This window comes from Macaca fascicularis, chromosome 11 (assembly GCF_037993035.2).
Source record: "Macaca fascicularis isolate 582-1 chromosome 11, T2T-MFA8v1.1".
Taxonomy (NCBI): domain Eukaryota; kingdom Metazoa; phylum Chordata; class Mammalia; order Primates; family Cercopithecidae; genus Macaca; species Macaca fascicularis.
In genome coordinates, this window is record NC_088385.1 from 78,783,236 (window position 1) to 78,798,818 (window position 15,583).

A 15,583-nucleotide genomic window follows, 5' to 3' on the forward strand; every position below is an offset into this window, starting at 1 on the left:
CTTATCATTTAGCTCCCACTTACAAGTGAGAACACGCAGTACCTTTCTTCAAAGGCTCTGTCTAAATCTTTTTTTTTTTTTTAAAGGATTCTGTGGTTTTATTGATTCAACACCATAAATTACATTTTAGAAATTAAGGTATAGTTTACACACAGTAAAATTACATATATATTTTATTATACTTTAAGTTCTGGGATACAAGTGCAGAACGTGCTGAGGAGCGCTAATTGCTAATGAGTTCCAAAGTTGATGCATTTAATCTCTTCTTATTTGTTTTCTGCAACCCTCAGGTAGAAATGTCAATCAAGACAGAAACACCAAAGGTGGGGAAAGAAAGAAAAGATGAGAGAAACAGTCTATTCCAGGCAGATAAACATCTCTTGAATAAGTGAGGCATTTCCTGCCCTAAGGAACATGTAATGAAATAAAATAGTAAATGAGTTCATTCTTAACTGTTTCTATCAGATTTTCCCATTCCCTTACTCAATTCTCTGTTATCTTCTGCTCTGTTTGGTCCTTGCCACTGAGAAAATCCAGCTCTTTTCAAATAACACAATTGGTGCTGTGTTTCAGACAGTCTTGCCATCCTGATGTAAATACTATCAATTGCAGCCTGTCACATCTTCCTCAAGTGAATAAGTGAATTGCTTCCTCACACTGAAGTTCCTCTAAAGATAACACAAGCTGAGAAACTGCATCTCATATTAGGAATTCTAGCAGCAAGGATTCTAGGAGGCAGCCAGGATATAACATCACAATCGAGTATTTTCCAATTCTCCTAATTTAAAAAAATGTGTAAGAAACATAGCTTGCTGTTGGACCTGATGGAGGAGAAGGAGAAGATCAAACAACAGTTAAATAAAATGAAAGCATTGTTGCTTATTCATCTGGCTGTAGAACTTCCACAATTTCAGTCTCAGTGGGGTATATGTCCCTGGATTTCTAAGTGTTTGTTAAACAACTTTGGTCTAACAAGCTCCGGACTCACACAGAATAACTACATCTATACCTGCCCTCAACTAGATTTGTCTATGCATTTTCCACTCCCTCTTCTCTGTAGGCACAAAGCTGGTTTTTCAGAATCACCTCCCTGTCTCTAGGAAGAGTGGAGTTTAACCATACAGGGAGACAGATGCCTCCCACAGCCTTCAATATTTTCAAAGAAAGTTCTTAGTCATCTCTGAGTAACATAATCCACCAGGGAGTTTTCCCTGTTTTCAAGTTGACATCCCCATGGTGACCATTTTAGCTTCTTTCTAGTACTGTTGTCTCTGAACGCTGGTTCCGTATCAATGCTCATACAATCTTAGTTTGCCTTTCTTTGATAAGAGGGCAGAATCTACAGTGAATGGAGACTACTGAAAGTCCCATTTGTTTTTCTCCAGTAAATTAAGAACCTGTAAATTATAATTTTGGTGGTTGTTGAGAATACTGTAATCCCAACTAACTCCATAAAAATGCAGGAGACTCTCTAGATATCCAATTATAATATTTACATATAATTAGTCTGTTGAGGAGTATCATCTTGTAGCAACACAAAATGGTTTTATTTTTCCCACTCTTTACTTTCAACTGTATTGGGTTGAATTCTATTTTCCTGCTGGGAAGCAAGTTCCTTAGCAACATCTAATTTCCTGTCATTTTCAATTATCAGTAATGTCTCGTTTGGGTATTTAAGACCTGGTCTTGTTCATTTAAAACATATTAATCTCAAACTTGATTCAAAGTATATCCTCCCTCTCCTGCAGTTATTTGGAGTGAATGTGTGGATGTGCATGTGTTTTTTTGGGATTCTCTGGTTCTGAGACACTTTGCCTTCCCTTCTCTAGGACCTATTTCTTCTAGAGTTGGGGGCTGCGAGGAGGGAGGGAGGAGGCTGAGGCCCTTTTACATGCTTGCTGGAATGTCAGTGTGAGTAGGTCTCAGGCCACACTCACCCTGGTTCTGACAAATCCTTTTTGATAGAGTGTTCTCTGCTGAAATGGTGTTATTCATAGTTTTCTTGAGTGAGACCATTCCCCCACCTCCACAGCTGCAGAAGTGTGCTCTGCCTCCCCTGGCCTTGTCAGTGACATACCATAGCTGGGGCAGCCCTCAGAGCTTCTTCATGACGGTGATGGGACCACTGTGGTGTCTTCTGCCTCCTGAGAACTGAGCAGAACTGGATGGTGTGGGACTTTACCGTCTTTCTCGCAGGCACACCGCATTGGGTCTCACATGAATGTCTAGATTTTGCTGGGCATTAGACTTAACGTTCACATGAACCTGAGATTTCAGAGAACATATGTTTAGGCTCCCCATGGTACACCATCCTCCCAGGCCTCCAGACACTCTCCCAGGGACTGTCAGTCCCCTGCTCTGCAGTGGTGGCAGCACCTGGGGGCCTGGATCCTGCTGCCCAGTAAGGGTCCAGTTGGGAAAGAAAGTGCCCTACTCCACTTCTCACAGGTGCGCTCTCAGGGAGCAGCCTGCTGTCTTGACTTTGAGAGGAGGAAAGAAAGTGCCCTTTCCCTCAAACACGGACCTCTTCACAATGCTGAGCATTTCTGATTCCCTAGTACACTGGTGGATGAGGTCTGGTGAGAGTGTGGCACAGGTGAGTACAGGAGGAGTTTGTTGGTGGTAGGACAATTTGAGCTGCCTCTCACCAAGCCCTGTAAGGAGATGGTTGGCTTCAGCTGCTGGGGAATTTCTGTAGGATGTGGAGTCCTTACGTAACTTTAGTTTTCGACCAGAGCAGAGTTGTAGGATGCTGGAATATGACTTCTGTTATATACACATTACAACATGTGCCCACAGAAAGATGCATGATGACACCTAAGTATATATCGAAGGCCCTGAAAAGACCAGGGTACCCCTCTCTTACATGATTTACAAAAAACCCACTAACCCATAACAAATTCAAAGAAATACAACACATTCTCATTTTCCCCATGACCATGATTTTTTTCCCAAATGTCAAATTTCAAAGTCCTAAAAAAATGTGGGTGCCCTGCATTCCTGGTGCCCCAAACACATGTTTATTTTGTTGAGGAGCCAGAAAAAACCTCACAGTCTTACTGAGAAGTTTAAATAAGTGAATAAAGATGAAAGTACTCTTTGTGATCCACAAATATATCCTAGTATCATGATGACATATGATTGTATATGAAATTTTCTACATAGGAATATATACACCAAAAACTTTATTTTAGTTTGGTATGTGAAAAATAAGTTGGGATGTGAAAAAAATCAATTTTACTCCATCAGTCTGGAGTACAATTTTTCATTTAATTTGTGTATACTAATCCATTAAGATTACAGCCAGTCTTCAGCTAGACTGACTATGTTTTAAGCCTGAATCCATGATTTTAGACAAGCAGCTTAATTTCTCTGAGCCTCACTTTCCTCATCCATAAAATGGAGATAATAACAGTATCTACCTCATGGAATTGTGAGAATCAAATGGGTTAATTCATATAAAAACACTTAACCTTAAACATATGCCTGGCACATAGTAAGCTCTCAAATATCAGCATTACTGTATGCTTATATTAACTACACAGAAAAATGGAAAATTTCTTATTTTTTTCTGTATTTTGGATATTTTCAATAGAAATGAAGTAGATAAAACTAGTATTTACTTTGTGATCAAATTGATTTTTAAATATTTACCTTAAAGAATTACCTGGGGTGTGGGGTTAGAGTGGTACGAGAAATCTGTTGATATGACCAGAGGCAGACTTACTTCTTACTTGGGTTTAGGGTAGCAGCAGTACATTGCACCAACTTTTAACTCAAAGAGCAGGACAAGTTATCCAGGACAGACAGACAGAACAGTTGACAACACACACGACCACTCATATTTCCAAGACTGTGAGGCTGGAAATTCATTATTAAGTAACAGACCTATGGAACTCTTTCTTCCTATCCTAATTTACACGTGATCTCTTTCTGCCTCTTGAATATTCAGCTCCCCTCTGAAATGCTGCATGTTTGCAGATTGATACTGAAGGGAAAAGTTTGACCTAACGATTCTTCTCAAATGGCTTTTTGTTATTTCCTTTATTGTCCCAGCCTCATTGCTTTCCTACCTTCTGATCATACACAGCCCTTTTTAGGTTTACTGGCTTACCCAACTCAAATAGAGTTAGTTGAATTTTCTGGAACCAGAGGCAGACCATTTATTACTTATTTCCTTCCATCTTTTCTATTTTTGTCTTTTCATTTCAAGCTTTCATTCTACATTCGTCACAGGTGCGAGGTCTTAGAAGCCTTGATCTTCCCAGAAAATATTTGCCAGGTTATAATTTTTTATTTGTTATCAACAGCCAAATTTAACCAAGGCTAATCTTGTTCTAATTTGGTTTGTGGAAGACCTAGTCTTGGTATTTAGAGAAAGTAAATGTGAATTTCTGTTTTTTTCTTCAGTATGTGTTATTCACTCATCCCTCATGTACTGCAATTAATTTTTTTTAAACAAAAATAATTTGGGGGCAGGAGAAACTCCATTTGGATCCAAACTTTAAACAGAAAGTATTTTGCCGAGAACACTGAAGTAGGTAGAGGGCTGGGGAGGAGGAAGGCAGCTAGGGATCTGTTTGATAGCCTATTCCTGTTATCATCCTCTGTCTCATTTTTCTCTACCTCGGGCTGCTCCTGAACCATTCCAGCTCATTGAAGATGCCCCCCTCACTGCAGCAACCCTGAGTGACAGTTGCTGTCTGTGCAGGGGTTCCTGTGGTGACCGCCTGCTATAGGCTGGATTTGTAGATTGCAGGGGCACAAATCCTAGTTTTATGTGTATATGTTTGGGCTTCCATATGTTGTACGTGTATATTTGCTAATTGCGGAGGCAGAATTTCTGATGCATGGCCGGGGTGGGAAGTGAGGGCGTGCTGCAGGTGGCTGTTGAGTATGTCAAGAGAGGGTTTCTCAAATCCTAATTGAGTTTCAGAATAGGTGTCTTAATCAGAGGCTAAATTCAGATTCAAGTCCCTCAAGCAATAGCTTACAAAAGCACATGTTTGTATTCTCTTCATCCCTGGTTGCATCACAAGGTATGTTCCTTGTCTGTGGCTGCTGGCTGCTATTATATTAGAGCACCAGTTTCTCCTGACTTTCTTTTTATCAGAACCTGCAGGTCCTACCTGGCCAAAAAGTGTCAGCTCAAGTTGTGCCTCCTCCAGGAAGCTCTCTGTGACCACTTCAGTCCAGCACAATGTCTCAATATTCTAAACCAGTCATCAGCACTCTACAGTTTATGGGCCAAATAAAAAAAAGTTTTGTTAAAATACACCTACATCCATTTGTTATTGTGTATGGTTGCTTTTGAGACATAGTGGCAGAATCGAACAGTTGTGACAGAGACTATGTGACCCACAAGCCTAAAATATTTACTTTTTGGCTCTTTATAGAAAAAGTTTGCTGACCTCATTCTAAATTGAGGGGCTTAATGTATGTATCCTTCAGCATGACCTGCAGTGAATGCTCCTTATTTTTTGGTTTGCAAAACTTTCATTTTTAAATTCAGCATAGTCTTTCAGTATCTCTCAGACATTTTGGACATTGAACAAATAATCTCAAAATTACACACTTGAAGATTGGGGTGAGTCTGGGCAAGGGACAGAGAGAACCCATAAAGCAATTTTATTTTTAAGAGACAAAACATTTATTTGTTACTGTTGTCAGGTGTTTGCAGAAAATGCTCTCAGAGAATAGTTTTGTACCTAAACCAGTTCCTTCCAACCCAGAACTATTACTTGTTACTGACCTCAGTTTAAGAATATAAATCTTACCACATTTTTCTAAGGATGTGTGAAGATATAACTTGATTAAAAAATAATTTATATGGAAATTCAAATACACATGCACAACGTTAGAAGGTTAGCATTTGCTTTAAAAAATAATGCCTAATGGGATCCTTTCAGACGCTCACGTGCTCCACTTTGTCAGGGTCTGACTTGCAATAGGTATTGAGGTGAGAAAATACTTAACTCAGTGATTCGAAGCTAGATTCATTTCGTTTTCTTCTCTCCTGCCTAGTGGTCAGCCCATTCCCAGGGTGGAGTATACTGAAGAAGAAACTAAAACTTGGGGCGTTGTATTCCGGGAGCTCTCCAAACTCTATCCCACTCATGCTTGCCGAGAGTATTTGAAAAACTTCCCTCTGCTGACTAAATACTGTGGCTACAGAGAGGACAATGTGCCTCAACTCGAAGATGTCTCCGTGTTTCTGAAAGGTAAGATTTCACACAGGCTGTCTCTTATTAGTCAATATCCTCAATTGCCTTCCAAGGACACAGGTTGTAGCAATGGCTCTTTTTCCAAAAGAGGAAAAATAGTGATTTAAAAAAATAGTTGGCTTTGAGCCAACAATTAGCTGTGACCACCTGTGGGAAGCAGAGCAGGGACTCAGCTGCTTTTGCAGCTCTGGGGCTTGCTGAAGCCTCTTTGTGGCTGGCTGCTGTAAATGTTAAGGCCCAAAGGATATTTACAAGTTCAGCTCTGAGCTTTTTCTGATCCAGGAGCTGATATGCTGGGCTATATGAGTATGAAATGACCTCCAAAGGTGCCTTTTTTTTTTGCATTGTTAAAAATTATGTGCTGAATGATGAAATCTTATGGATAATGTTGAATATTAGTGACTTTCCTCTGGGGGAAATCAGGCAACTATCAGAGGCGTTTGGACCAGAGCAACTCCATCTTGAATACGGGCTGGGTAAAATAAGGCTGAGACCCCCTGGGCTGCATTCTCAGGAGGTTAAGGCATTCTAAGTCACAGGGTGAGACAGGAGGTCAGCACAAGATACAGGTCATAAAGACCTTGCTGATAAAACAGGTTGCAGTCAAGAAGCCAGCCAAAACCCACCTAAACCAAGATGACGATGAGAGAGACCTCTGGTCATTCTCACTACTCGTTAAACACTAATCACAAGGCATTGGCGTGCTAAAAGACACTCCCGCCAGTGCCATGACAGTTTACAGATGCCATGGCAATGTTGAGAAATTATCCTAGATAGCCTAAAAAGGGGAGGAACCCTCCGTTCTGGGAATTGCCCACCTCTTTCCTGGAAAACTCATGAATAATCCACTCCTTGTTTAGCATATAATCAAGAAATAACCATAAAAATGGGCAACCAGTGATCCATTCCACAGCTCTGCCTATGGAGTAGTCATTCTTTTATTCCTTTAGTTTCTTAATAAACTTGCTTTCACTTTACTCTATGGACTCACTTTCAATTCTTTGCGTGAGATCCAAGAATCTTCCCTTGGGGTCTGGAATGGGACCCCTTTCTGGTAACAAAACTAGTCAATCAATTAACCAATTGATCAATACTTTATGTTATAATTTGTGTGTCAGGGATTGTACTTGTTGCGGATGTTACACTAGTGAACCCAGTGAGTCATACAGTGACATCATTTCACACTCTCGTGGATCCCTTCACTGACAACACCTCCTTGGAACAACAGCTAGGAAATAGGCTTGTGAGGGGTTGGGGGAAGAGGCAAAGTTTCATGGTGGTCCCGCTTCCTCCTCTGTTTTTCCTTGTGCTTAAGTCCTTGGATTCTCTGCCCTTTTCTCTCTCTTCTTTCAAGTGCTATAGTTCCAAAAGCAAAAACTTCATTGCCTGCTCTCTTTCCTGGAACTTGCTTTCTTGCTTGTCTTCCCAGTTTCTATCAGTACTGTTTTCTCTGCACTCTTCAGGCTTGCCTATAAGGACTCCTCTGAATTCCTACCCACCTGATCCCCCAATCCCATACTCAGTCCTTCTTTGTGTTAGAGTCCAATTATAGCTGTAACACATTACCACAAACTTTGTGACTTAAAACAACACAAGTTATCTCACAGTTCGGGAGCTCAGAAGTCTAAAATCAGAGTGTTGACAGGGCTCATTCCTTCTGGTGGCTTCCGTGCCCTGGCCTTTCCCAGCTTCTAGAGTCCTCCTGCACTCCTTGGCTCATGGATTCACCTTTCCATCACTCCAACCTCTTGCTTCCATTGTCACATCTCCTTCTCTGACTCTGACCCTCCTGCCTCCCTCTTATAAGGACTCCTATAATTATATGGGCCCCACTCAAATAATCTAGGACAGCCTCTCCATCTCAAGATCCTTAAGTTAATAACATCTGCAAAGTCTCTTTTGCCATGTAAGGTCACATACTCACAGATTCAGGGGATTAAGATGTAGGCATCCTTCGGGGGCCATTATTTAGCCTACCACAATCTCCCCCTGTTGCCACTTATGGCTTCATGACATGTGGTAAATCTGTCCTTTTCTTTCCATTCTACTGCTACCACCCAAATTGAGGTCCTCATCATTTTATAACCTTGATGCCTATATTTTCTTCCCTTAACTCTCCACTGCCCATAAACATTACTTTCCAAAACATTACTTTTTTTCTGACATCTCTGCTCAGAAACTATCATTGGCAGCCGGGCGCGGTGGCTCAAGCTTGTAATCCCAGCACTTTGGGAGGCCGAGATGGGCGGATCACGAGGTCAGGAGATCGAGACCATCCTGGCTAACACGGTGAAACCCCACCTCTACTAAAAAAATACAAAAATTTAGCCGGGCGAGGTGGCGGGTGCCTGTAGTTCCAGCTACTCGGGAGCCTGAGGCAGGAGAATGGCGGGAACCCGGGAGGTGGAGCTTGCAGTGAGCTGAGATGGCGCCACTGCACTCCAGCCTGGGCGACAGAGTGAGACTCTGTCTCAAAAAAAAAAAAAAAAAAAAAAAAAAAAAGAAACTATCATTGGCTCCCTCTTGTTTTCACTGGGACTGGCAAACTTGTTTTGTAAAAGGCCAGATGGTAAATATTTTAGGCTTTTTGGGCCAAGAGGCAAAATCAAGGCTATTACATAGGTACTTTTATAGCCATTTAAATGTGTCTGTTAAAAAATATAAAAACTGGCTGGGTGTGGTGGCTCACGCCTGTAATCCCAGCACTTTGGGAGGCCAAGGCCGGTGGATCACTTGAGGTCAGGAGTTCGAGACCAGCCTGGCCAACATGGCGAAACCCTGTCTCTACTGAAAATACAAAAATTTTTGTATTTTCTGTAGTCGCAGCTACTGGGTCTGCAGGACGCCTGCAGTCCCAGCTAGTTGTGGGGCTGAGGCACGAGAATCGCTTGAACTTGGGAGGCAGAAGTTGTAGTGAGCCGAGATCGTGCCACTGCACTCCAGTCTGGGTGATAGAGTGAGACTCTGTCTCAAAACTAACAAACAAAACTATTCTCACTTACGGGGTGTGCAAAAACAGGCAGTGGGCTGGATTTGGCCTGCATGTGATAGTTTACTGATCTCTGTTTTACACGCTCAAGTTTGAACAGCTCAGCCTCGATCCGAGGCCCTGACCCAGGTTTCCAAGTTAGTTTCCTGCTGCAACTGCCCTGTACAAACCCTCTGCCCTTGCTGTGGGCTCTCTTTACCTTTGCTGAAACTCTGTTCCTTACTAGAAAATTTCATCTCTTCTCCACCTACTCAAATTCTACCTGTTCTTCAGGACTCACAGCAAATCCTGCCTCCTTCATGAATCTTGATCGTAGCAGCCACCATGATCTCTCCCACTCTGATTTCATTCTGTGTTATGTGTGAACATCATCTACTATGTTTGTTATTGAGGAAAAGAGATTGAGAACTACGGATCAGTATCACTTAATTAACACCTAATTACATCATGCCTTACGTTGTTGTTTAACTAGACTGTATTCTCCTGTCTCGTTCTTCTTTGTTTCCCACAGAGCTATATGCATGTTACCTCTTTACCAAGAGCTCCTTATATGGAGATGGTTTTTTACTGCATTGTTCCCCAAACCCCAATAGTTAGAATATCACCTCATAAATATTGCCATATTTGCTCCCCCAATTAATATTCTTATGAGAGGCAGTATGGTCTAGTGGCTTGGACCATAGACCCTGGATGTAGAATGTCAGGGCTTGAGTTCCCACTCTGCCCCTTCCTAGCTATGTGACCTTAGAAGAGTCACCTTAACCTTTCTGTGTCTCTGTTTCCTCCTCTGTCAATGGAGATAGTAATTTTATCTACCTCACAAGGTGGTTGGGAGGAGAAATTAATTGATATACCTTAAAGGCCTAATGTGCCTAACACACATTAAGCATAGCAGAGTCTTAGCTATTTCTTTTATTACTGTTTTCCACAACCCTTGGTGAACTGGATATATCGCCTAGTTTGTATCACACACTGGCATGTAGATAGTATGATTTAAGTATAGGTGTCCTTATATAATTTCATTGACTCACTTTTAAAATACCTAATTTATTTAAAACAGAAACTTTTAAAGCAATGGTATCTACAGATTCAAAGTTCTTGATGTCATGGTTTTATATATTTTTTAATTCACATAAAAATAAAATACGTAACTATTAAAATAAAAAATGTTCCTCTGTGTACTGTTATATATGTCCCACATGTGGGATATACTGGCTTAATTGATGTAATATGGAAAAAGAAGAAAATACGCTTATCTTTTTGATATTCACCAGGGAATAATCCAAAGTGAAGGCTTTTGGAATGAGCATAGTGCTGTTCAAATTATGGGTCTGAGGATGCCTGAGAACAGGTTATTTCCAGCAGGTACCAGAAATCCCAGGATGGGCCTGTTTTATAAGCTTAGTTGGTTCTTGCCTCTTAAGATCATTTTCAACCATTGTGTGGTACTCTCCTAATGAGTTCAAGTTTTCAGAATGGGAACCTTTACAATGCTAGAATCAGGGATAAGAATAGCCTTCCAGAACATTATGCTAAGTGAAACAAGCCAGACACAGAAAGAAAAATACTGCATTATCTCATATGTGGAATTTGGAAAAGTTAAATACACAGAAGCAAAGAATAGAACAGTGGTTACCAGGGGCAGGAGATGGGGTAAGTGGGGGAGATATTGGTCAAAGAGTACAAAGTTGCAGTTAGATAGGATGAATAAGTCTAGAGATCTTTTTTTTATAATTATTATTTTTTAGACAGAGTCTTGTTTGCTGCCCAGGCTGGGGTGCAGTGGCGCAAGCTCCGCTAATTGCAACCTCCACCTCCTATGCTCAAGCAATTCTTGTGCCTTGCCTGTGTTCCCCGAGTAGCTGGGACTACAGGTGCATGCTGCCTATGCCAGCTAATTTTTTTATTTTTAGTAGAGACGAAGTTTTGCCATGTTACCCAGGTTAGTCTCGAACTCCTGGCATCAAACCATACCATCCACCCACCTTGGCTTCCTAAAGTGCTGGGATTACAAGTGTGAGCCACAGTGCCCAGTAATCCAGAGATTTAATGAATAGCATGAGGACTATAGTTAATAATACCATATTACATAAGGGAAATTTGTTACTAAATTTTATGTGCTCTTACCACACACACACACAGACACATACACACACACACGTGCACATATAACTATATGAGAAGAAAGATATATTAATGAACTTGAATGTGGTAATCATTTCGTTATTGCAGTAAGTCCTCACTTGACGTCATTGATAGGTTCTTGAAAACTGTGGCTTAAAGTGAAACGATGTATAACAAAACCAATTTTTCCCCTCATCAACATTATGACAGTACAATGTTGAAGGAAATGATATTATTCTGGGCACTGCTTTATGTCATTTCACTTAAAGACGCAATTTCCAAGAACCGTTTGACGACGTTGAGGACTTACTGTACGCATGTATCAAAACATAAAGTTATACATCTTAAATATATACAATTTATATTAAAAATAGAACTGCTCTTGTGAGAAGAGAACAGAGCATAAAGCAGCTATTTAAAAATAGTCATGTACCACATATAGACTTTTCAGTCAACAATAGACCATATGCATAGTGGTGATCTTATCAGATTATAATACTGTATTTTCACCATACCTTTTCTATGTTTAGATATGTTTAGAGATACAAATACTTACTAATGTGTTACAATTGCCTACAGTATTCAGTATAGTAATGTGTTGAAACGATTTGTAGCCTAGAAGTAGGCTGTACCATCTAAGTTTCTGTAAGTACACTCTATGAGATTTACACAACAACAAAATCACCTAATAATGCATTTCCTAGAATGTATCGCCATCATTAAGCAATGCATGACTTTATACAACAATTTAATAAAATGTGTATTTGGAAAGAAAAAAAAAAAAAAAGAATAGCCCTTCTATTGTAAGTTTTCTGGGCCTTCCTGAGAAGAAAACCTTATGTAACCCTTAGACTGAGGACACTCACAACTAATTGAATTAGTGGTATAGGACAGTTTTATAGACTTTATTGTATTCTTACTTTGTTTCCTCTTACCATAAACCAATAGAGCATGTAGGGCTTTGGTGTACCTCTTTAAATCATGATAATTAATATAACATCAAAGAAAACAATATAGAATGAAGGAGTTAGCGGGTATGGGCAATAGAAAGCCTCAGTGTGAACTGATTTGAAGATGCTAGTGAAGTGGGTGCTTGGCTGTGTGTCACTGAACACATGCACACAGAAGAGATCCCTAGGAAGGTCTCTTAGAAAGATACCAGCTGATGTGGAACCACACAACACCTGATTTCTGAGATTTCTTATCCTAATTGGGCTTCTGAATTTAAATCTCTAAATACTTTTTTCACCCTTCTTTTCATTTTTTTGAATGTCTTGTTCTCCTGGAAACCATCATTTGAGAGTGATTTTAGTCATCAGAAGCACCAAACATGATAGCTGTTAACAGTATATGTCATTCAGTTGTCAAGAGGTTTATGACCTTGATTACTTTGTTTCTGGATCTTCCTTATAAATCATAGAAGCTTCTGCTTGGGCCTTCAAGTCTTTCTGGGTTAATATTTAGTTGGCTCTTTCTGTTGCCTTTTTAGAAAGGTCTGGCTTCACCGTGAGGCCGGTGGCTGGATACCTGAGCCCACGAGACTTTCTGGCAGGACTGGCCTACAGAGTGTTCCACTGTACCCAGTACATCCGGCATGGCTCAGATCCCCTCTACACCCCGGAACCGTGAGTACCTACATTAAAGCCCAGGCCGGACAGAGACCACCACACCACAAAGTGGTCAATGATCCCTTTACTTGAAAATGACTTAGGCCCTGTTTTACTTCCAAACTAATTTCTTTGAGTCAGTGAGAGTCACATCACTCACCTAAAGAAAAAAGGGCTCACTGAAGGTTCAGACTCCTCAGCTGGGTCCGTGAGGGTTCCTGATATTCCAGCTCTGGCTCATTGCTCTAGCTTTACCCCAACACTGAGCCATCTGCTTGGCCAGATCTCCATTTCTGATGGGGAAGAGAAGGCACAGAAGTGTAAAGTAGACACTAACACATGGTCAGAACATGTGAGGCTCTCTCATTAGGAGGCCTCTTTCGTGTGAAGGAGGTTCATGTCCACACACCATAGCAACTCATTACTAATCCCCTCTCATCTCTTTCATCACCTCCAAACTCAGAACTCTGTGCTTTGCTCTGCCTGCCATTTTAGTTTCTTGACCACTTCTCTAGTCCTGCCCGTCACCTCCAGATATAGATGAGGTTTGTGATTCTGCTCTGGTTCTGTCAGTTTTCCTTTGGGGCTTTTATCCATTCTCTCCTGGACAATGGGTAAGCTGGGAGTGGGGAGAGAAGCTAAGAGGTGATGCTATACTGCTCTGACATGGGTAGGAAGCAGGAGTAAGCTGGGAACACCCACATGTTAATCATTTGGCCTAATCACACATGGGATTGCACAGTCTCCAAGTGTGAAATGCCCTGTATCATATTTCTTTGAGTGCTTTAAAATATGTAACAAGTATTTACTGGGAGACAACTACATGCTTGTATTGTCTGGGAATGAGACAGCATTCCTGCCCTTCCAGGTGAATGGTGAAGACAATGGTTAGCATACAGACAGACAGATAGGTAATATGGTGTCAGGTGTAAGTGCTTCCATAAAGAGCTAATAAGTGCTGTGAAGACAAAGAGAGCATGGGGAGGAGACAGAGCGTCCTGGGTGCTGTTTTTTTGGATTGGGTCAGTACAGCTTCTTGGTAAACAACATCTGAGCAAAGACTTGAATGTGTATATGATGGGGTGGAGAATTTCAGGCCGAGAGAACAGCAAAAGCAGAGACCCTGAGGCTGGGAGCTCTGGGGTTCTTTTGCCTTCCTGGGCTCCATTAAAATGAGTGCCTTGCTTTAATCTTACCCCACTGTTCTTCAGGCCACTCAGGGTATCGCTTTGTTTATGATGCTGCTTTACTTGAATGCACTTGTGGTTAATGGATTGCCATGGTCTTCACTGGGGAGCAGAGAAGCTTTTGAGGTTCAAGCAGTTAAGTAGCTGATGGTAGTGGAAGTGAGCAAGGATAAGTCAAGTCTCTGAAGCACCCCTCCTCTTCCTAGGCTGGCATAAGGCTCACTGTCCAGGTAGGTCCCTGTCGGGTCACTACATTTTTTTTTTTTAAAGCTTTTTTCAGCTTCCCTGAAAGTGTTTTCAGGGTAAACAAAGGTTACTTATAGGACCCCAGACATTTGGAAAAGAAATGCTTCTTTCAGTGGAGTGAGTGCTCAAAGAAGCATTGTCAGAGTTAGAAAGGCAATCTCTAAATCTAGCCCAGAGGGTTTACAAATGGCCCTGTTTACAAATAGAAGGCACTTTGTTAGTTCCCATTGAATAACTGGCCCTCCTGAGACCTGTGATAGCATGCCAATAGGTATGCAGAGAGAGAGAGAGGCAAAGAAATGAGATGTTAGCCACAGAGGATACTGTGTTGCATTTTTACCAAAGTACTTTCGGCCAATTCATTCAGCAAACATTTATGTGCAATGCTAGCAGGGCGGTGCAGTGGATTCAGAGATAAATAAAATATAGTAGCTTTTTTTTTTTTTTTTTTTTTTTTTTTAAAGCAGCTCACATTCTGGCAGCAGAGATAGAAACATAAATAACTAGGAAATAGTGTGGTTAGGGTTATAATTAGTGTGTGTACAAAGTGCTGGAGAGCACAGAGGAAGGCACAGTCCTGAAAGGCTTTTCAGAGAACGTATAACCTGTGTGGGGGTCTGGAAGGATGAGCAGAAATTTCATTTTTGTACAAGGCTGGGTGGGGAGTGAAGGGGAAGCTTTCCAAGTCAGGAGAAACAGCAAGTGCAAAGTTGTGGAGACACGCAAGAGGCATACACGTGCAAGGCTTGTTAGACCAGAATAGCCAGGGTACAGTTTATGTAGTAGGGATGAAATGTATCTTCAGGCCATGTTATAAATGACCATTTGTCAAACTAGGACATTTGGACTTTATTCTGTAGGCAATAAGGAGCTATCCAAGGTTCTTAGGCATAGTCAGGTATGTGTATTGGAGAAAAATGACTGGGGTAAGGACTGGGGAATTGTTGAGAATGAACCACATGGAAAACCGGCTGGGGAGCTCACATTCTATGAAGGAATATAGTTCATAAGGTGTGGAGCTAGGTGAGGTCAGAGGTATAGTACAAGAGAGCACCTATTTGATGCCCTCTTAACACCATAGAGATGGAAGTAACAATATCCAGTGACTACAATAGGATTGAGATGAGGGGAGGGCCCCTAAGGTAATGCTAAGGTTTTTGTTTGGGATGCTGAGTGGAAAGTCATTTCTAATAATGACTGAGAATA

General features: G+C 41.1%; 1 protein-coding gene across 1 annotated transcript in view; it reads left to right on the top strand.

Moving 5' to 3' along the window:
- Window positions 1–15,583, top strand: part of TPH2 (tryptophan hydroxylase 2) — a 94,300-nt gene that overhangs the window by 25,187 nt on the left and 53,530 nt on the right. The window contains exons 6-7 of the mRNA XM_005571552.5: window positions 6,025–6,221; window positions 12,827–12,962. Coding sequence (XP_005571609.3) covers window positions 6,025–6,221; window positions 12,827–12,962 — 333 coding nt within the window. The remainder of the gene's footprint in view (window positions 1–6,024; window positions 6,222–12,826; window positions 12,963–15,583) is intronic.